Raw genomic sequence first — 23,916 nt, 5'->3', positions numbered from 1 at the left:
CAGCAGTGCGATCCCTGTGTAGTCAGGGGGCTACCACCAAGAGGGTACATGACGACCCCACCACAACGGACTGGCTACCGTGCTGGATGTCGGGTGTCGAAATATCCATGTACATCACGAGGGCAAAGATGGAAGTGCACAATGGAGGGAAGGGATGCTATCCGGAACACACTGCAGCAGATGTGGCTGGAAGCTCGATGTAAGTCCAACTCCATGAAAATATCAGGTGTGCCAGATCTTAGGGCAAGATGGATTTAAGATGCACCACGTAAGGTGTCCTTCCCCAAATGGTACGCACTAACGGAAAAAATTGGAAATAGAGTGGTCAAACCCCTCAGGGGACCATCACGTTAAAGGCCGAAACAGTTGAGACTCCTTTTAGTCGCCTCTTACGACAGGCAGGAATACCGTGGGCCTATTCTTACCCCCGAACCCGCAGGGGGGTTCGTCCAAGTAGTTCAAAATAGTGAGAGCTTGAGATAGCAACAGTTCTGTGTAAATGGGTGTGGAAAACATTGACACATATATACTTATTGTTAAGATGTGGTTACCTCATAATAAATTGCAATCCAGAACATATGGCTAAAAGATCATTAAGCATATCTGAGGAAACCAAACAGGATAACAAGGCAAATTACGTTTTAACATGCTATTGATGATGTGCTCATTACAGTTGGAGCAGAAGCTTGGAATAGGGAAGGACGGGGTAGAAAGTCTGCCACTTTATTCTCAAAGGAAACATCCTGGCACTTGTGACAATTGATTTAGAGGAAACTAAGGAAAATCTAAATCTGAATGCTTGGATAGGAATTTCAACCATCATACTCCCAACTACAAGTCCAGTGTCTTTCCCTTGCACCACCAATAGAATATAAGCCATATGAGAAATAACTCAGTCACTTGAATGGAAATAGAAGCAAGAGAGAGAGATTGAAACTAAATTAATGAGAGTAAACAAGTATATAACCCTGTACCTTAATGAAAGTTCCATTCGCAACGTAATTCAGTCTGCATGAGGATGATGCACCTTGTTGCGATAAGCTGGCCAACGGCAGACAGGGCAATGATGGTTATCCCTTGACAGCCAAGTAAATATACAGGGCTGGTGGTAGCTATGTCCGCATGGCAATCCACAAAGTATTGCACCATCAGCATATGGTTCCAGACAGACAGCGCAGTCAAAAGCCAACAACATTCCTGGCGGAACTGATTCCCACCAGCAACCCATTGTGCCTAAAATGGTATTCTCCTCAGGAGAAGAAGCACTTGTACTTTCCTCACTTTCTGAGCTTTCTTCCCTGGTAATACATTTAAAAAGCATATGTTAGAAAGAAAATAAAAACCGTAGTGTGAAGTAAATCGGCATTATATCAATGACATATTTACCTTGCAGCAGATACACATTTGCATTCATTATTCTGATGAGGCAAGTTTGGCTCCCTAAAACGAGGTCCTGGTTCTTCACCATCCATCATACGTGCTACTGTTTCTGGAGAGTCAACACAGTGAGTGTCAGGAACCTTTAACTGCAACTGGTTATTGGATTTGCAGCACTTTGTATTTTCAGAGCTGCAGAGAAGGATGATACTTCCACTGATTTACTTTGTAAACATCATCATAAATAGCAAATTTGTACATATTATCAAAATTAAACAGTTGAATATAAAAATGTCAATATACGAACATACTAAAACAATTCTAGAAGGATAGTTACATATAAATTGTGTGTGGAAGATCACACAGAACTCAACGCAAATCCCATACCAATGTGAAAACAGATTAGTTTACTTAGATAAATATAAAGCAGAATTACTCACATGTTCCTGGGGTTCACATTTTTGAACTCGCACAACTGACAATGATGACTGAAAGGCATGCGATTAGAAATGCTCAACAAGTGACTCAACCAAGGGAAATTAAGGTACCACCAGAATTAACGGTCTTCCAGTTTCTCCCAGTGTATTTGATGACAAAATAATCCATGGGTGTGCTGCTGACTTTTTGCATCCAGAGGGCATAATATTTTGCTGTTGATCCTGTTGCCTTCCTCAGGTCCACATATAATAATGGCGACAGGACAGACCACTGATATATTGCGCCCTCTGGACACCACTAGCAAGCAGTACATCAATAAAATTATTTCTAATTTTACAGTACCTCTTGTGTGGTTATAGAATAAGTACCTTGTCCCACACCAAAAGCCCCTTCTCATTCTTGCAATCAACTATGACACAACTTCCAATCAGTGCCTTATCACTTCTTTCAAACAGCCCCAAAAACTGACCAGTTAGTAATCGTAGATAGACCTAATAAGAATCTCCCTCCTTCCCCAAAGCTAGCTTGCTATTTCATTTCTGACACTCTTGCAGAAAGATCTTGACTTACCACTTAAGTACCTTAACAACAAACCCGAGCAGTTTGGCTTCCACCTAGAATACAGCACAATCCATCGATCGCTGCATATGGTTGAGCTGTTATGAAAGGCAATGGATAAGAAGCACATAACAGAAGCTTTCTTTTTTGATAGCAAGAATAACTCTGACTAACTTTGCCATGACTGTGTAATTTACACACGTTTCAAATAAGAAATTTGAGATCAGATGACCCACATTACTGACTCATCCCTACTGGGCAGACAGTTTTCTTAAGTCACAGTGGGAATGTTAGTAAATGAGCAATAAGAAAATTTTGATCTGGAAAAGATATGGTGATAATGTGCTCCTAGCTGATCTGAGAAGCCAACTCATTTAGTAATTTGATGTGAAACATATTCACTTAAGAACATGTGCATTAAAACAGTTCTCTACATGGACAGGCTTTAAATTTTTCAAATGGCAAATGGAGTTCTCAAATACATCAGCTACTGTAATTGTATGAAATAGACGTAGCACGTGTCTTCAACATATACTGAAGCAATCTGTAATTGGAAACTTTTTAGTGATTTGTAATGAACACTGCACTTGCAACAAAGCAATGGCATATTGATCTGGTAGCTCTAAAACCAAATCTGATGGCAAAGCTCTCCAAGGCCAGTGGGCATTCCACAGATGGCATGACCAAGCAACAGACACTGTAAGAACTCAATACACTATTTTGTTTATACTTATGTAACAACTCCATTTAAAAAAATCTTGAAATGTTAAAAAGTTCTTTAATATTTCACTTTTATTACTAGGTAAAAATCAGTTTTCCGCGGGGATACCAGGACTTCCTGACAAATTATTAATCTGGAAATGAAATTAATTTTCCATTGTAATTAACACACAGAGTGTGATTGAATATGGCCTGACTGGATCAATATTATAATTTAAGGTGACACTGACTGCAAACACAATAAAAAACACTTAATTTCCAATGTAAAACAGTTCACAGTTTAGTGATGAGACAGTGACAATTCAATAATGCGTGTGGAAATTCTGTCTAATATCAGGTAACTACGAAATTAAATAAATTTCAGTTTTATTATGAAAGGTGATTGAACAGTTTTCTGTTCCAAAGAAATCATCCGCATCCTGTCTCTCCCTCACATTCACCTTCTGACCAGTTCAAGGTGACTGATTCAGAAGACGACTCCAAAGATAATTCCATTTCTCTTCTACAGTTGTGCATTCCAATGTTCGTCAGTTTTTATATGATTAAAAAAAATTTAACATCCATTCGTTTAGCAATATCCCCAAAAAAAGTACAATTTTTGCAAGGTACAAAACAATTATTAAATTGAATGAAAAGATAAAACTGTGTAGTTTGGTTGTCGTGCAGTGCAGTGCAGTGCAGTGGGAGCATGGTTCTCAACAGTAACCAAACTTGTATCTCTTCAAAATCTACTAACTAGTTATGAAATTAAATTCAAAATTTATTATTATAATGGTACCAATTTTAAAACTTCAGTAAAATTAAACACTCAGTACAGTGAAACCTCTATATAACGTTTTTCCAGGGACCACAAATTCTGAACAATGTATAGAGGAAAACACTATAAAGAGGAAGGCTTCCAAATAATAATTACAGGGCATTACTGAAGATCGGGATACCACTAATCAGCTTTGACAAATGGTGCCATAGATGACATTTTAAATTTTCACAACACTATAATATGATATTCATTGCAAATGATCAATGTATCAAATGATTTAGTGTTTTGTAATTAAAACATAGGGCCCGGTAGGTGAATGGGTGAAAGTAAATGGATCAGTTTGTACTGTAAAAAGTTATAACAGACTCTTAAGATATGACATCATTTTCCAAAGCTGACAGGTGGTATCCCGTTCTTCAGTTGACCCAATTATAGAATATGAGCGAAATTTTGTTTATGATATACTGAACATATTACATAAAAACACAGTAAATGGTACAGATTAAAAAAGAATTAGTTACAAAAAAATTACTTCAATAATTAAATTATGAAATGGAACTTAAATTTGCACAAAACTCTAGGAATCTATGCAATCTGAAAATCATATACCTATGATTTTTTTTAAATATTCAAGCAAGCATGTTTGTTTTCTATTTCTCTTAGACTCTATGGTAATCATTTCTTGCTCCAAATGAGCAAGTTGAACTACTGTTCTGTCCTCAAGTCTATGGGCCATCATATATCTCCTGAATGTTTCAAAGGCTTCAGCTGCCTTAGTATATGAGGGAACAGGGTCATCTTCCTTCTCACTGTCATTTTCACTACCACTATTATTCTCCAAGCTTCTCGCTGCAGTCAGCTCCTCAATACTTTGTACTCCTGTGGTTGCCACGTTGTCATCCACAGACACAAAGTCCTCAAAAGTGACAGAATCACTGCCTATTAATTCCTGAAATTCTTGCAAATCATTTGCAATATCTTCCACAGGAGCTGCCATCTCATTCTCACAGAATCCTGCTTTCACAAACAGTTTTTAATAGTTTCAGCACTGACTTCCTTCCGTGAGTGCATAATTAAATTCATTGCCAGTAAAATATTCAGCTTCAGTTGTGAGCTCTGCTGGCTTCCCAGTTTTCTTTGGTCCACCAAATTCAAGGCCTTTTTTTTTACAAGGGCTGTCCTATATTTAACCTTAAGGGCTTATATTATTCCCAAGTCCAAAGGTTGCAGATGGCTGATGCAGTTGGGTGGCAGGAAAATTACTTTCACATTTCTCAGAAAGGATCCATCTGGTGGATGTGCCACACATCTATCTACAAACATCAGCACTTTTCTTGCAGCATTCCCCATTTTGGCATCAAATTCTCTGAAACCAAGTTAATAAAACTTCCTCCATTTCATCATAAGTCAATGGTTTCAAATGCGTACATTTCGAATTTCCACAATTCTCAAACCCTTCCATTATCGATGATCTGTTTTTCATAATAGTGTTGAGTGTTAAGGGGGCCAGTTCAAATTGCTTCGCTAGCTCCACGTGACTCACACCGGGAGATGCCTCCACTTTTTTAATAACAGAAGCCTTCTCTTCCAGAGAAATGTTCTTCCGCTTTTCACTCATGCCCACTGATGAAAGCTTTCTTTTTTAAAACATTATATCGAAGACACACTCTCACTAGACACACGAACTGTTTGCTGCTCAGCTCACACTACATGCTACGAATACAAAGCATCAACTGAAATGACTCCAAAAAGATCGCAAGCAGAATGTGTGTCACATGTCGCATGACCGGGTTCTGCCGCTGACATATGAAAAACGCTGAGTGCGGGCTTTCCAAGCCAGTGCAAACTGTGAATCCACAGAACGGAAAACAATGCGTCTACATCCAGTCACTTAAACATTATAAAGAGGTAAATAATTGACCAGGGTTCCAAAAATATGAGTGTTACATGGAGGAAATTGTAATATAGAGGAAACGTAGTAAAGAGGAAAATTTAACATTGTTTTTATGGGTTTTTAGTCGGGACTGAAAATAACGGATGTAACATAGAGGAAAACATTATATGGAGGAACGTTATAAAGAGGTTTCACTGTACTTGTGTTTCTAATATAAATACTTTTCAGAAGAAATGCTTTCTCAATGAACCATGATTAAAAATGCAGAATCAAGCATTCTTGAGTATTTCTAGCAGGAGAAATCTGCACAAGTTTCTTTTCCTCATTATGTGGTTGTTTTTCTCTCACAGATATTCTAAATAATTTATTTCTGTACAGGACAGACTATGTTTGTAAGAAATTATTTCATTACCTTGATGTACTAGGAATTCTGAACCGCCATAATGGTAGCTCCTTCACATAATCTGTAGGAATAACAGAAGGTTGCAACCACAAATTTGGAACAGCCAGTCGTTCAATTAACATCTCGATACCTTCCTCCATGTCAAAATCTGTTGGAGCTTGTCTGGAAATGAGTTGTATTTGTTTCTCAATACATACATCACAAATAAGCAACCAACTTCATAATAATTCTATTTCTTTGCATTATGGAAGAAGTGATAATAACATGCAATAAATGGAGACAACTTTCCTCAAGTAAGTATCGTCCACTCATAGAAACAACTGAAAAGGCATTAAACACTTCTAAAAATGTTTCCTTTCAATCACAAAATTATTTCACTTAAGTCAAAATACAGTATATTCGTCATATAATACATATTGGTTTATACGATAATTCATGAAACTGTTTACATTTTGTACAGGTTACATCCTGTCTGATCTGATTTTATGTATTTGTGAAAAAAGATTGTGGCTAATAACTTAAGACTGGCTTTCAAATTTCGTCAATTCAAAATTGAAGTATTCTGAACAGCTCACACATTACTATAAGAATGTGGGCCTGTCCTGAAAATATGGCCTGTATATTATACAGTTTCATTAAAGATTCTGTGCAATGTTTAAAAAAGATTCTGTGCAATGTTTAAAAAAAGTCTGAGCTGCACCTTTCAGATAGCAGTGACGTAATGAAAGCTGGCAAAAAATTTTACCAGAATTACAAAGCAACGTATTGCATTAAAAATATTAAATAGCTACATTCCATCATACACAGACTGTTTTCAGAATGTAAAAGTATGCATTTTTGTAAGGAGTTATGAGCTCACCATCACAGACAAACTAATGAATTAGCTAGAAGTTGAACAAATGCAAGTGTATAAGACATGATGCAATCACGTATCATTGGAGCTAACGAATTGTGCACCTAGTTCAATAGCTCGCGCCTGGCAAGTTGAGCATTGTCTTTGACAGTTAGAGTTCCCCCCCCCCCCCCCCCCCCCTCTGGTGGAGTGGAGGAAGTGGGTTGTACTAAAAGGAAGGGGATAGTTGGAACTGGGCAGTTACGGTGGATGGTGTGTCCGGTGAAACATAGGGACTTCCAGGAGAGCAATTGGTCAGCATCACTAATGCATCATTTTTCTGGCGTGCGTGATGGCAGTTGGAACTCTCCATGCACTGCAATGCAGCTGTTGACATTTCATGCTGGGCCAGCCTGGTCCTGCTCTAGCTGTCCTTGTTTGGCAGTACCCAGGTTCCTCCCAGAGAATATGGTGTGATTGTGCAGTCGTCTCCCCTTCTGCACTACATGACTGGGATACTTTCACAGCATGATTTTGCTGGGCATCGAGTCAGTGCCTTCTTCGGGTTCCTTGGTCATGAACAGAGCCCGGATCAGCTTCCCTGTGGTTATGGTGAGCACTATTTGTACATTCTCCATTGGCTTGTCTCCATTCCCTGCTGCTGGTTGTGTTTGAAGCAGCTGGATGCTGGCCTTTCACTTGGTTTATCAATTTTTGTTGTTCTGCACTCCCTCATTTTCTCTTAATGTGATTTTGAAAGGGTTTGCAGTATGTCCTCAACTCTCCCTCATGGGGAAATTGGCGTACATTTAGAGTAAATGTTTTTAAAATTTTTGGGGTAACTTAATATTAGTTATTGGTTTTCTTTTAGAGCCGGGGCACAGGTTTTGGCTTTATACAATCTGTTCACTGCTCAAGAGAACTTTGGTGTATATGTTGCAGTGCATTACCTATCCTCTCTCAGCTTCTTGTTGCTTGGGGGGGTTCCCGATATCTATGTCTGTGGTCTGCTGTGTTATCAGCGGGTTTCAGCCCTGACCTCACGTGTGGCCTCGGTATGAGTTCCGAAGTAAATTATTAAAAAATTAATGTTTTGACGAATTGTTAATTTTTAGGGAAAAGAATAACCTTCAGAGAGTATCTAAATTGTTCTGCTCTCAATGTAGTAAATTATTAAAAAATTAATGTTTAGACGAATTGTTAATTTTTAGGGAAAGAATAACCTTCAAAGAGTATCTAAATTGTTCTGCTCTCAATGTTTCACATTTAATGCCCTTTTTAAGTGTATTGTTGGGAGTATTTGGCAACAAATAATGTCCAATAGTTTTCCCTCAGCCCTTCCTCTGATCCTGTTGGTTGATGTCCTAAGATATAAGCTCTTGTTGCTTGTGTCAATTTTGGTAGCTGTAGTGTGGTTATGTTCTGGCCTTATCCTCCTCTCATTGAACATCATATGTTTTTCTTTCTTTCTTGATGTTATTTTCTTGTTTATTGTAAATGTTATTACTTGGAAACTGTTCACTGTTGATCGTTGTTTCAGGCATACTATGCAACATGGAAGCTCGTACTGTGACTAGAGTGGGGACTCTCAGGAAAGAGCAGTTCAAGTGCGAGTTGTGACTCTGGGGCCAAAGGGAGGATGGTGACGTCAGTGAGTTATGCAAGTGTCTGTGCAGCAGTCATGCTTCCCATGCACGTCATGGAAGAGAATATAGGCTAGGTGAATATCATGCTAGCGAGTTGCTCAACTTCCCTGGTAGACATACACAAAAATGTTGAATTCCCTTCTGATACTACTCCCCCTCACACAAAAACTTTTCGTCTGGAAGTGCAGATTGCACATTTGTTCAGATGAGTGGAAGACTTGTGGTCCTTATTTTCTGATGTCCTCTCTGAGGCTCAAGTGCATAAATTATTGGTCACAGTAATGTCTGTGCACAGAAAGCTAAATGGCTTAGAACAGGACCGAGGGTCCCGCAAAGGTACGGGGAGTGGCCCAGCAGAAGAGTGTCTAGGAGAGACTTACAGTCCTGTCCAACAAAATATGCATGTTTTGACAAACTTCCCAATTCATTTCTTAGAATTATCAAGGGCATAGATAACCTTGCCAAGATACCGTTAACCAGATTTGGTACACCAAATCAGTTACCCTTTCCATAAGGGTCTGTTAACTGGTATGGTGAGTAATGTCCTGACCTGTAATGGTGATCTGTGTGAGCTATGCTCCATGATCCTTCAGCAAAGACTGTCTGCTTGAGTCAAGAATGAGTTAATTAACGAATATTTGTTTTGTGTACAGCAGGTTGGGGAACCCCTAACTGATTACATGTGGGGCGTGTGTACTGCCGCCCATGCAGTCGATGTGCAACTTTCCAAGGATCGCTTCCACATTTTGTTTTTGGAAAGGCCTATCACTTATCAAGATTTAGAGCATCTGGTTTCTGATGTCATTGGGGTTGCTCAAGCTGATGCTAGACATGGGCATGTTAGGGAAGGTGGATTTCCTCCGCTTGATAACACTACTGCTACTAATAAGGTCACTCACAGTAAGGGACAGTGTTTCCATAGCCGGCAGCCTGGGCATTTTGCCTGCTTGTGTTACTGAAAATGTAAATCTGTGCAAAACGGCTGACACCAGAGGACAAACAGATGCCGAGGAGCTATCTCTGTTCCTCACATCTGTGATCACCTAAGTGCGGCTAGTTTGCATACCTTCCCCTAAGCTTGCACAAGTCTTAATCATGAAGCAGTGTGTGGTCTTCTTGATTCTGGTACCTCGGTGCCTTTATTGATTTATGACGTGTACCTCAGACATCTGGCTATTCATATTTTACACAGTTGTGACCCGCGATTACAATATATTATACAGTTAGCAGGCAGCAACTCGCTACCCATGGTTTATTGCACATTTATTGTGGGAAGGATGGCTGGCATGCTGAGCCATATGTTTGTGTCTGGTGATGAGGAAACTTTGGTTCGTTGAATGTTCAACCAGGGTGGAGGTGCCCGAGTTGTTTGGTGATCTCACACAACAACAGGATTCTGACCTAGGGGCTGTTACATATTAAACAGCGTTTTCAATCTGGGGAAGAAGTGTCCAGGTACCAGCTTGTACGGGAATTGTGTATTTACAATTGAAGGGCAATGGTGACTGGAAAATTTGTTTGCCTCAGGATCTCATTTCAGCCATCTTTAAATATTACCATCAGTGTTTGTTAGGTGGGAACTTAGGCACTTATAAAACCATACAGAAGATCAAACAACATGCAATGTGGCACTTGCTCTTTAAATATATAAACAGGATGGCAAAGTTGGAGAAGTAAGAGTGGATTGCTGAATTCCAAGCATGCCGAACATGCTATGGAATGTATTTTCATTGACAATGTTGGTCTCCTTCCTCAGACTCAGGCAGGATACCACTATATTTTCATAGCAGTGGACCCTCCTTGCATTTTGAATGGTTGATGCCAAGTGCGGGGGGGAGGGGGGGTGGGGGGGGGGCGGGGGGGGGCGGCTAACCGTAGGGACTAGCACAAAACATCTTAGTAAAATTATTTTATCTTTGGCCCTCCTGTCACTCTCATCAGCAATGACAGCCCAGCCTTCATGTCTTGCAAGTTCCACAGATTTTGTTTTTAGAATGGCATCCATCAAGAAACTACCACCCCCTATTACCCCTCAACCATCTTTTGTGGAAACAGTTAACAGGAATTCTAAGGCTGCTCTTATTGGTTCAAATGGCTCTAAGCACTATGGGACTTAACATCTGAGGTCATCAGTCCCCTAGACGTAGAACTACTTAAACATAACTAACCTAAGGACATCACACACATCCATACCCGAGGCAGGATTCAAACCTGTGACCATAGCAGCCACATGGTTCTGGACTGAAGTGCCTAGAACCGCTCTGCCACCACAGCCAGCCACTGCTCTTATTATTTACCATTCTGAGGTGCCACTGAAATGGGACAATACCATACCATGGTTGAATTTTGCCTTTAATATGGCTAGGCATGAAGCTCATCAAGCTATACCAGGATCCTTAATGTTCTTCCACCCTGTAAATCCACCACCGTCCAACTTGAGAGAAATTGCTTTCTTATTATGCCACTCCCAAGGTTCCCAGACTTAGTAAGAACAATGAACACAAAAACATATATAGGGTTTCAGAAGCTTTTGCACTAAGCCCAATAAGAGAAAATTCTGAAAATATAAATGAAAGTTGGTGACACATAGTGAAAGGAAAGGCAGTGCCGCAACTATGCAAGATAACCAAATGGCATTTATATTAATAAGTGATTCACTGTTGAAAAATGTCATTGTTCCAAACTGGAAAATTTGTATGTGACCTGGAAATAGAACACAACAGCTCAATAAATATTGGAAAGGCAAAACCAGATAATGTGGGACAGTCTGACTCTGAAATCAAACATAGATACAGAGGTGTCTTTATACACACTGGGACACATTCGCTAAAAACCTGCCTCATTGAAGTACTAATTTGTAGCATTATAAAAAGGAAATTAGTGTGTTATAAATATATCTGCAACACAAATTGTGTCATTAAATAATATTGTGATAGCAGTGTTCATAGACACAAACAAATTTTCAATTTAAAACTGCCTAGGGAAGGATGGTATGCATTTAAATAGACTGGGATCTATAACAGTTAGCAGGATGTATAAACATATCTGTAAAATCATCAGAAAGAGAGGCAATCAGATGCACCAGCTGAAAAAAGCAAACATAAATACAGAGAAAAACTATAGTGTATGAAAGTATTAGACGACATTAATTTTACAAAATCAGTGGTGCAGAATTAAGTACAGGGTAACTATCCTATTCATTCTTATGCCATTCGACATCAATATTATTTTGTCCTAGTGGATACTCTAAACATCCAATTCCTTATGCAAATAGGCATTCATAAAACTTTATTATTCACTGTGTAATTTCTTCATTACTGATGACTATAGAATAATTAGTTTAACAGGAAATATTTTATTTTGAGAAATATTAGTGATTTACTGCCCACACAAAACATGGGAAGGTGAAATTTTCGATGAGCTAGAAATTATTTGTTTCTCAAATTAGAACAGTTCATAAGAAAGCCCCCATTTTTCTCTATTCAACAAAAACTTTATACTTCAAAAGTTATTTGTATTCAAATGTATGATGTTCCATAATTTCCAACTTTAAAATGCAATTATTTATAAAAGTCAGTAACACAATTTCATTGTCCTGATTTTTTTCTGTGCACAAAAATGCAAATTTCCACTAAAATAGCTTGTTTGTTTGTTAATTATTCTGATTAGAAAATAACACTTTCTCAAGAATGTCTAGCAAATTTTGGGAATCCCCTTCCACAATGAGTTGCTCTCCAACAAAACATTATCATTAATTCTGCCATTTTCTAATTTACAGCTATTGGTTAAACAAACTCATATCACTGGCTATTGTGTCTTTGTTCTTTGTAATTTTTATCTTAGTATCTAAATGTAATAGCTCTATATTTCAACAAACTGTAATTTTCCATATTATGTACTTCTGTAAATAGGCACATGGCCTTAGTCTGTGCTTATCTACCAAAATGTAAACATCTATATGACAATATGTTATAAATCAGCTGGAGGACAACACTCATTACTTAATCACCATGCTGTTGGTACCAAGTTAAAGTACGTATTCAGTATGAGACAGTCAGTGGCCAAAAGTGAAACTGTAACCATTATATTGTTTTTGTTTTATGTTTCCTCATGCAGTTTTCATCTGCACTATGTAATCCAAATGTGAACATCATGTTAGTAGCTCGAACAGTCCACGGGTGGATTTACAAGAATTATTCAACTGAAACTGCAATATTTTCTTTTCACAAAACAAGAGAGGATCACGAGCATATGTGCAATGGGAGCAGAACTCTGCCAACAACAGTTTACAGTCTGATTGGACTCCAGACTGTTAGTCCACATAACAGCACCACTCGCAGCACCTGAAGATGACTGGATCAGCCACCATATAATCTGCATACAATGGAAACTACTACTACTACTACTACACTGGGAACCTGGAAGCACTCTATCTATCAATCACACCAAGAAAACCTGAGAGGCAACATGTGAAAAATGTATTTAATAATAAGAACAATAAGGAACTGTATTTCATACAATAAACTCATGAATATATATTTTGCATATGCTCACTCGACATTGAGTAGTAGTTGGAGAACACTGTTGAGCAAGGCAGAAACTTTTCAGGCTACAGAAAATATAATACTTTAATGTTGAGATTGGACAAGAAAAAAATATCAGAAAAAACAATAACTACAAAAAATTGAACACAAACAAATGACATACAATTTCAGTGACAAATGCAGCACTATTCCAAAAAGTTATTCTTCATCCTAGCATCAAACTGTATAACACATTACCGAGATACATAAAAATAATAACTGACAAGGATAAATTCAAGTCACATGCAAAAGATTACTTGGTCAAGCACTGCTTCTGTTTTGTGTACTGTAGTATTTAAGCACTCGTCCAACTTCTCCTGGGCATTATACAATATTTTATTTAAAGGACACAAATACATAAAGCAAGTGAATAAATGAATTTCTCAGTAATCTTTGGACTCTTTTAAAAAATTTTGTCTGATTTTATGTGCTACTTTGTTATTGTGCATCAGACATAAATCCACCACCACATGTTAGAAATTAGAAATGAAACAGCAATGAAAACAGAAGGTGGAAATTGGTGACACTGAGTGAAAGAAGGCAAATTTAAATTCATCAGTCAGATAAGTTACGGCAAGTGTTTTCTAAGATGAACTGGGATATTTGATGTGGTTAACATTCAAATGCTAAAACAATAACTAGCAAATACTGTGTAAGTCATACATGACAGGAAGCTGGGACCGTTTAGAGGAAATAACCTACTTCTGGTAGAACTGAAGGATTTGATATACAAATTGTTGGGATGTACACCCTGTTTACCAGATTTGGCAGCCTCTCATTCCACCTATCACAAAGCCTTTAGAAATGTGAGACAAAAAATTTTTTCACCCCAATGGAGAGGTGACAGCATCCATATATGTGCATTTGCATTTGCAAACATTTCAGAACTAGATTACAGGGATGCAATGAGTGTACTAGAGAATCATTTATCCAAAGTAAATTAATCAACAAGGGAACAACATTGAAATCAGGGAATCTTTGATCCAAAGAGCAAAAATGTTTCACGTTGCCCTTATATCTGTATATGTGGAGCGGGAGGGGTGGGGGGGGGGGGGCACACATTTCAAGAGGATACAAGTTCATATGCTGAGTTACTATGTTCAAGTTTTTTATTCACCAATCAATGACTCCATTACGAGGTAAGTGGTGTGCAAGCAAACAGAACCCTGTTAGTCTTTGAAAATGTTCTACTTACAATATTTCAATATTGCCATGGATCTTGTGATACTTTATTAACAAACATGAACACCAATAAGTGAAGTTCATGTTTTGTTTATTCCAGTTATTGAACCATTTTGATGCCTGCCTATAATACAGCTGGAAAGTTGACTAAACATTAGTTAAAGAGAACATGTTAGCTAGAATTTCTGTTAGTGTTCTCAATTGCATCTCAGTCATATAAAATCATTAACATCTAAGCTTGCTATGAAGATTTGTGTAGTCAGCAAACTTAATAAACTCAGGCTGACGTATTTTCAAATCTTTTTACCTACAGAGAACTTAGATCCATAATTATGTTATTTTCAAAAAACTGGCACAACTCTATGGTTATAACATGAATACTTTCTCGTTATGAAAAATCAAATCCAATAGCTATGTCCATAGGGAAAATTTATGAGACAGTAAAATCACATAACAGCTACATTTACTAATTACTATGCTTGTATTTTGTCCATGATTTTCCAGTACTGCATGTAAAATTTAGCACTTGTGAGAAGTACTGGTAGATGAGCAGTGACACAGTATGCAACTTATCACCACTGTACACTGGAGCTACTAAGCACAGTGACCTACAGCTGCACTCCAAAACATGTGCTGAACCCATTATATGCCTGGGTCTTTGTTAAAAAAGGATAGATGTAGTTATGTGAAACAAACAACCTGATATACCTGCCAAACAACAATGACATCTTCAGATTTTCATAAAGTGCAACTCACACTTGAAAGAACTTCTCAAAGAAGAATTGAATGAATGGTTCTACCATTGGTATTTAGGAAAATTGCTCTCTCTGATCAGAGCCACTGCCCTTCAGAGAATAATTAGAAGAGGTTGACAGTTCCTTAAGAATACATTCTGGGATTCACTCAAGCATTACAAAATGTACTGCCTCCTTCTTCCCGACAACCAGTGTTTAACTCATCGTGCAGTCACCACTTCCATTCAAGATGGCGACAAGTGTAGTGATGCATAGTGAACGAGTGAATAAAAGTTACTGTTCTGTCGTAAAAAAGGAATCCTGTGAAAACTGTAAAAGTGAAATCGAAAAACTAAACGAATGCATTTCAAGTTTACAAAAAATTGTAGATGTTCTAAGACGTGACATTTCGCATATAACTAATGAAAACTGTGAGCTGAAGAAGTTGTGCCATATTCTAAATGATAAAACAATTAAGCCACAATACGGGAACCTGGTGCGTTATGAGAAGCGGAAAGGAAGCGATAGACAGGCATAAAAGGTAGCAAATGAAATTATAATTGCAGATAAAAACAGGTATAGTGTTCTGTCGAATAGTAGTGATGCCTGCAATAAGGATAAGCAAAATGCTAGTGAACTGATGCAAGACAGTGAAACAACGTTCGAGTGGATAAAAGTGTCGTTCAAAGGTAATCCCTTGTCCACTAAAAGAATAACAAACCCCGTAAAATCTATCACATTTTGCGATTAAAAAAAAAAAGGACATTTTGCAACAAAGTGAAAATACAAATACACAAAAAGCGACGTGTGTGACAAAGAAGAAAGAATCAAAAGTAGACGTCTTTGGAGATAGTCATGCCAAAGGAATTTCTCAAGAACTGCAAGTAAATAGTAAATCAACGACAGTCACAGGCATGGTTAAACCAGGCGCTGGTTTCAAAGAAGTGACGAAAAACATCGTAAAATATAACTATGACAAGCAGGACAGTGTTGGTTCAAATGGTTCAAATGGCTCTGAGCACTATGGGACTTAACTACTGAGGTCATCAGTCCCCTAGCACTTAGAACTACTTAAACCTAACTAACGTAAGGACATCACACACATCCATGCCCGAGGCAGGATTCGAACCTGTGACCGTAGCGGTTGCGCGGTTCCAGACTGTAGCGCCTAGAACCGCTCGGCCACCCTGGCCGGCCAGGACAGAGTTGTAATTTGCGCTGGAGCTAGAGACATTTACGAAAACAATGCTATGAAAATGTATAAACAGCTCTTGAGTGTTTTGCTAGTACTGTCAAATACAAACATTTTACTGGTGAACTTTACCCACAGGCATGATTTACCTGAATGGTCATGAAATTCACAGAATTAATGCGAAACTTAAACGTAGTTGTAGGCTATTTAGTAATGTGAAATTAATTGACTCAAGCACACTTGATAGAGAATGTTTTACGAAACATGGGTGTCACCTTAACAGAAATGGGAAGGCCAGGTTAGGAACCTTAATAAGGGAAGCAATTAAATGTAATTACAAAGCGACAGCCACTGAACTGGGATGGTATAAATCTCCAATAGCAGAAACACCAGCACAAACAGCAGCAGCACGCAAATGGACCGTCCAAAAAACAGTAGCAACAGAGGAACCTACTACTGGACCAACATTAGCAGCAGCAGAACTAACAACAGAAGCAATAGTTACAGCATCAAAAACCAACCAACCAGAATCATTAGCAGTCACAGCAACATCAGAAGCAGTAGTTCCAACATCTATAACCAAGCAACCAGAATCACTGGCATTCACTGCAGCAGCACACAGCAGCAGCAGTGGTGGTAATAGGAGCAGTCATCACACCAGAAGAAGGCAGCCACCATTGAGAAGCCAGGATTTTTGCTGGGGCAAAACAGTGAACAACAACACATAACAGGGAAACAGGGAAATGCTTGCAAGCAGAGGAATCTACAACAAGGTATGAAATCTTGTAACAGTGTAAGAGAAAATCCATCAACAGGGTGTAAAGTCACAGGTCAGTCGGATTGTTCAAATCAGCTAATAATTATGAGTCTGAACATTCAGTGTCTTAAAAACAAGTACCTTGAACTTGAGGTAGCAGCAAATAGTGACCATATTGATTGTTTATGTGTTATGGAACATTGGTGCAGGGACAGTGAACTAGTCACGTTCAGCAACTGGGTGGTCCAGCTGATTCTTGGCCACAGTTTGACAGTGGTCATACACGTGAATGAACAGCTTGTTAGTTGTCACATCCCCACACAGAAAGCAGCACAATTGTTTCTGCTTAGTTAGTAGATCACATGGCTGCTTTTATATGTGGTCCTGTCTTTGACGGGTAGGAGATGCCTGTGATAAGACTGGAGTAGGTGGGAGTAGGAGGGTGACTGGGCAGGTCTCTCATTTAGGTCTATTGTTTGGATATGGGCCATGAGGTACGGGGCTGGGACCAGATGTGAAGTAGGGATGAACAAGGATATTTTATAGTTTCGGTGGTCGGCTGAATACTGGGGGGCAGAGATGAGGAAAAATTCCTCATTTCAGGGCAACAGGAGAGGTAGTCGAAACCTGGCAGAGAAAGTGATTCAGTTGATCCAATCCTGGGTGGCGCTGAGTCACAAGAGGAGTGCTCCTTTTAGGCCAGAATGGGTATGTGGGAGGTGGTAGGTGACTGGATAGACAAGGCATGGGAGATCTCTCTATTGACAAGGATGGGAGGGTAATTTTGGTTTGTGAAGACCTCAGTGAAATCCTTGGCATCTTTGGAGAGGGACTGTTCATCACATTACAGTGGCAATGACCACTGGTTCTGGACAAATGTGGATAGGATGTTCTCAACCTCAGTCCAGATCAGGTGAATCAGGTGAGGGGTTTGGGATTCTGAGTGGTTAGGAAAGATATCTTAGATGGTCCATGTATAGGTTGCCATGGATTGGTGCTTTGCATGTGCCCACTGCTGTACCACATATAGGTTTGTAGGTGATGACTTCCAAGATAAAGCAATTTTCAGTGAGGATTCAGTTTGCCATGGTGACCAGGAAGGACATTATAGGTTTGGAGTCAGTCAGGTGTTGGGAAAGATAGCATTCAATAAGTGGCAAGGCCGTGAGCAATGATGATATTAGTGTAGGGAGAGGTGATATAGACAGTAATGAAGAGGGTGCTGGGTAGTATAGGAACAGCAACAGGAACTGTGGAGAGTTGGTGGAGGAAATGAAACCAACCCACAATACTTCTCCTTTTAAAGCATCACCTACAAACAAATCTGCAGTACACAAGTGGGAAGCCGAATGGCACCACCCTGTGCCAACCTATTTATGGGCCATTTAGAGGAATCCTTCCTATGCACCCAGATTCCCAAAGCTTTCACCTGCTTCAGACCTATTGATGACATCACTGTGATCTAGACCAAGGATGAGAAGACCTATAAACATTCTTTCAACACTTTCTTCCCCACTCACTTTACCTGGTCCTCAAGACAACAAGCTGTCTTTCTCAGTGTTTACTTCCACCTCACAGATGGCTACTTAAGTACCTCTGTCCACATCAATGCTACCAACTACAAACAAAACATCCATTTCAACACCTATCACCCATTCCATACCAAGAAGTCCCTTTCATATAGCTTAGCCACCTGTGGTCATCACAACTGCAGTGACAAACCCCTAACCTAATTCAGAATCACGTCTCTCATGCCTTGTCCCTCTAATCACCTACCACCTCAAATATACCCACTGTCGGGCCACAAAGGAGCACTCCTCTTGTGACTCAGTAGCACCCAGGACTGGATCAACTGAATAACTTTCTCTGCCGTGATTCTGACTACCTCTCGTGATGCACTGAAATGAGAAAATTCTTCCCCATCTCTCCCATAGTGGTATTCTGCCACCCATCGAATCTACACAATATCCTTGTTCATCCCTACACCAACCCTGCTACCAACCCCTCGCCTCATAGCTCATATTCCTACAATAGACCAAGATGAGAGACCTGTCCTCCTGCTACTATTTACTCGTCTTGTCACAGACATCTCCTTTGCTGTAAAAGGCAGGGCCACCTAAGAAAGCAGCCGCGTGGTTTACAAATCTGGAACAATTGTAAAGCTTCCCACATTTGGATGACAATTAACAAGTTGTATATTCACATGAATGACCAATGTCAAACTGTGGCCAAGTGTCAGCTGGACCATCCAGGTGCTGAAAATGCAACCAACACGATGTGCTTCACTTTAATGACTGCTTTACAGTCTGCACCCTCTGGATTCTTCCTACCAATAGCTTTTCTGAAGTGAGCAGATGGAACCTCTCCCAACAAACATATAAACATATCCTTAATAATTCCCATAACACCCCCCCCCCCCCTCACCCTCAACCTTTGCTAACCCGTGTCCTCCACCAACCTATCCTGTTCCTTATTCCCACTCAAGTCCTTCTACCCCACCGATGCACTTACCCATTGCACCCGTCTGTGACTCTACACCTCATCTATGTGGTGACTAGCAATCTATCGTTTCCATACTACTGTTATTTGATCCTACTTTTTCCACTGTTTAAAATGTAATTAAGTTATGTTGACCTATCAAGAATGATAGGACATACACCTGCAAACATTCTGACGAAAAAGACTATATGGTGATAAATTATTTATATGACAGATTGCATATGGTGTGTGATATGGAAGTGGTTGACACTGAAATTCAACACTCTAACCTACAAGTCAAATCACAAACAGAAAAGTGGCATCATTTAACAGATTTCTATTCCACTAAAACAGTTTGCACAACAATACCATGAAGCAAAATTCGAACTAATTTATAACATTATCTTTTCTGTTTATTAGATCAATTTCATCAGAATCTCTACAGTCTGACTGAATAAAGTGCTCCTGCCTTCACCATGAGTGATTTGGAGAAAATCTTTAAAAGAAAATGAGCAACACCTAAATGGAATTTTAATATAATTTCTCCTGAAACTTCCTGGCAGATTAAAAGTGTGTGCCAGACTGAGACTCGAACTCGGGACCTTTGCCTTTCGCGGGCAAATGCTCTATCAACTGAGCTACCCAAGCACGACTCACGCCCCATCCTCACAGCTTTACTTCTGCCAATACCTCATCTCCTACCTTACAAACTTTACAGAAGCTCTCCTGCAAACCTTCGCAGTAAAGTTTGGAAGGTAGGAGATGAGGTACTGGCAGGAGTAAAGCTGTGAGGACAGGGCGCGAGTCGTGCGTGGGTAGCTCAGTTGATAGAGCACTTGCCCGCGAAAGGCAAAGGTCCCGAGTTCGAGTCTCAGTCCGGCATACAGTTTTAATCTGCCAGGAAGTTTCATATCAGCGCACACTCCGTTGCAGAGTGAAAATCTCATTCTGGATAATTTCTCCTCATTGTAAAACATTATTCACAGTGTGAATAACATGATGTTTGCAATTTCACTTTCCACAAATTTTACAATCAAATTATTACTGTACTTACTGCTCACAAATTTCCATTTTAATATTAGCGGTAGAGAGAAACCAAATGCTGCAATTGAACAAAAGTTGAGGTGGGTTGTGGAACTAAATAATACTAACTGCTCAACCAAGACAACACTTTTTGACAGTGCTAGAGAGATTTCTAGCGTCAAGCTTTTCTTTTCTACAGTTTCGAAAATCTCTGTATGTTAAATAATTAAAATAAATTTACTCTGTCTGTAAACTGCAAGTAAAAAAAAAAAAAAAAAAAAATTATAAAATGCAGAGCACAGTAGTTTGGAGACTGATTTTGTTTGTAGATTTGGCAATATTTGATGGCCAAAATTTTAACAATGAAAGCTCTTCTCCTGATGTACAGTGCTGAAGTCACTTCGCAACTGCACAGAATTTCAATGATGAGATAATAGTTACATTTTTACCTTCACCTGACACTGAGGAAGTTGGTTGATGGCACTTACAGAAGTAGAAATGATTTTGGCATTGTTCATGAAAAATGATGCACAGTTTGTAAGATGAGATATTGCAACAAAATCATTGGTTAGAGGTGGTTTTGTTGACATGGAGCTACAAGAAAGACAAGACATTATGAATTCACATAACGTCGACCTGTCATTCAAAGAGTAGTGTCCTCCCCCAAGATTACATAATTGTGAATCAATTAAATTTGGAGACTAGTAAAATGGGCAATGACTGGAAATAAATGTTCACTTTCAAGAAACCTTAGAATTTTCACTTGCATCATGGAAGATTTTATTTAAAGATAAAATGGAAAGCTGTCAAGCAACATAATTGTTCAATATATAAAAAAAGGAGAAATCAGGACACAAAATTTAACTGAATAAATATTTTTCCAAAAACAATTTATTAATGCAGCTATAATGAACACAAGATATTTTGGAGGTTCAAAGAAAGATGTTAAGAGTCAGCTGTCTTGCATCTGCCAATTACCTGGTGTGAAGCAGATAAACATACTGAACAAAAATGCAAAAAAAGCTTGTCTCCAAACTTCTTTAGAAAACAAAGTACATTACCAACATCTGAACAATAACTCATCACCTAACAACAGAGTACCGTAAAATAGAAAAAGTGGACAGTTTCAGATACCTTGGTGAAGTAATAAAGATAAAAACAAGCAAATAAAGGCCAAGAACAGCAGAAGACAGAAGATGAGCATTGCTTTCATAGGACAATTGTCCTATATAAGAAAAGGGCAATCACAAGAAAATCTGAACTCAGGCACTATAACACACTGATCGAAACTGAAAGTCTATATACAAGTGAATGCCTCAGAAAGATAGGAAAGGCTGGCCTGAGAGAAGCCAAGAAATTTGAATGCAAGATCCTTTGGAAAATATTGGGTCCTAAGATACTGGATGAACAGCATCAACTGTGAGGAAGAAAAGAGTTGTACAGGGATAATGAAAGGCTGATTGAGTCAATAAGGAAATGGCAACTAAAGTTCTATGGACATATATTCATGATGGGTATCCCCCCCCCTCCACACACACACACACACACACACACACACACACACACAGAGAGAGAGAGAGAGAGAGAGAGAGAGAGAGAGAGAGAGAGAACAGTCAGAAATGGCTCACAGAGATACGTAAAGAATCCAAGCAATATATAGATGAAAGATGGGAAACATCACTAAAATATGTCTTTAGTAATATAGAAATGAAAGTGGGTGAATCTAATTATGTCCCGACGATCCACTATGAACCAAATGAATGCAGAAAGTGAAAGAAAGGTCTTGAAGGTATGACATTTCTGTCCAACAACGCACAGAATAAATTTAAAGAAGTGATACTAATGACACACAAATTACATGATAGCATTGCACTTTCATGGTGACTAACTATGTACATACTCAAATGTATCAGCTGCAATTTCAGTTTGCACTAGAATTACAAAAAATAGTATTTTCTTTGACTGAATGCAAGTATTCTACTTAAAGCAAAATGGAATTACAGTACACTGATCACACAAGCAAAGTATTGTTAAAGAACTACTCACATTCCAAGAGCTTGGGCAGGTCGAAAGAAGCAGTCAATCCAACGAGAGCCAATTGGTAATGAATGCCACCATGATCTACCTCCTGGGACTCCTGATCTGTTATGATCTTCATCTTCCTCTGGCAAAGGGTCTTGTATGAAGCCTGCTATTGCCACCAAATATACCAAGAGTGAACCCATCACCATGTATGGGCGTTGGCACATTAACCACAGATCAGAACGTACAGCTGCCGCAACTTCTGTCAAGTTGAGTTCTCGCACCTACAATTGTTCCCATGTATTTTTGAGAAAGTTCATTATCAACAAAACAGTTTTCTGAGTATTCTCCATGACAGCATATTAAACTAATTCATAAAAGAATTTTGTCCAGAAATAAAGATACCACATATACGGACAAAAAAACTATGTTAGAATCACACCAATACTACTGAGTCTCTGTTTACATCCATCACAGTAATAAAGAAACCTCACAGAGCTATAAATTCAAAGAAACAGTATTGATGGTAATCGAGAGAGATACACAAAAATAAATTAATAACTGATGGTACGGATCTCCAGGGTATATAAAACAGGTCAGAACACTGTTGCAGACACTACGAAAAAAGCAAGCCAAGTTTAAAAGAATACTAAATCCTCAAGACTTGCAAAGTTTTATAAAAGCTCAAAAATCAGCACAATCTTGTATGTGAGATGCTTTTAATAGTTTCCACAAATAAATCCTGTCTATAAATCTGGCAGAAATGCTCTGAAATTCCTTCAGCAATGAAGAAAAGTACGTATTCCAGAATTTGAATCAAGAACAATTCCCAACATGAGTAACTTGATGCAGAAAAGCAGCTTAACCCACTGGCTTATACAGATGGCCACAGGTTTCAAATTCATTATTACAATGCTGGCTGTGAGACAGGCCAAGCAACTATGGTTTCTTCTTTTCTGTCAAAAGATGGCACGACATGTTATAATCAATTGGAAAGCTGAGAAATATATGTGTGTCGCAGTGTACCACACACACTATTTCCCTTAATATTTTGTGAGTTATAAACAACAATTCTCAAGGTTTCTCACCAGCTGTGTAGTCACAAGCAATTTCGTACCATAAAAAGTTTCTCTCAGACATGGAAATCAAAAGTCTGTTGAATAAAAGTGACAGTGATAAACCTGAAAGTGATCAAAGAGATAGTGACAGTGATGTTGCACCAACAGGTATGAGCGCTGGTAAAAAACAGAAGGTAGAAAAATGAAAATGGGGAATAAATCATGATAAACCTTCCAAAATTTCGTTTTCTGGTTCTAG

At 38.8% G+C, this 23,916-nt stretch overlaps 1 protein-coding gene across 2 annotated transcripts in view; it reads right to left on the bottom strand.

Annotated features, from left to right (window-relative positions):
• LOC126248931 (E3 ubiquitin-protein ligase RNF103-like) overlaps window positions 1–23,916 on the bottom strand; it is a 139,119-nt gene that overhangs the window by 31,005 nt on the left and 84,198 nt on the right. For both annotated transcript variants that reach the window (XM_049950438.1, XM_049950448.1), the window contains 4 exons: window positions 22,624–22,883; window positions 6,160–6,312; window positions 1,387–1,569; window positions 975–1,298 (listed from right to left, as the gene is read on the bottom strand). In XM_049950438.1, coding sequence (XP_049806395.1) covers window positions 1,004–1,298; window positions 1,387–1,569; window positions 6,160–6,312; window positions 22,624–22,883 — 891 coding nt within the window. In that variant the 3' untranslated portion in view covers window positions 975–1,003. The remainder of the gene's footprint in view (window positions 1–974; window positions 1,299–1,386; window positions 1,570–6,159; window positions 6,313–22,623; window positions 22,884–23,916) is intronic.

Source organism: Schistocerca nitens, chromosome 1 (genome assembly GCF_023898315.1).
Source record: "Schistocerca nitens isolate TAMUIC-IGC-003100 chromosome 1, iqSchNite1.1, whole genome shotgun sequence".
Classification (NCBI taxonomy): Eukaryota; Metazoa; Arthropoda; class Insecta; order Orthoptera; family Acrididae; genus Schistocerca; species Schistocerca nitens.
This window is presented reverse-complemented; position numbering and strand designations above follow the sequence as displayed.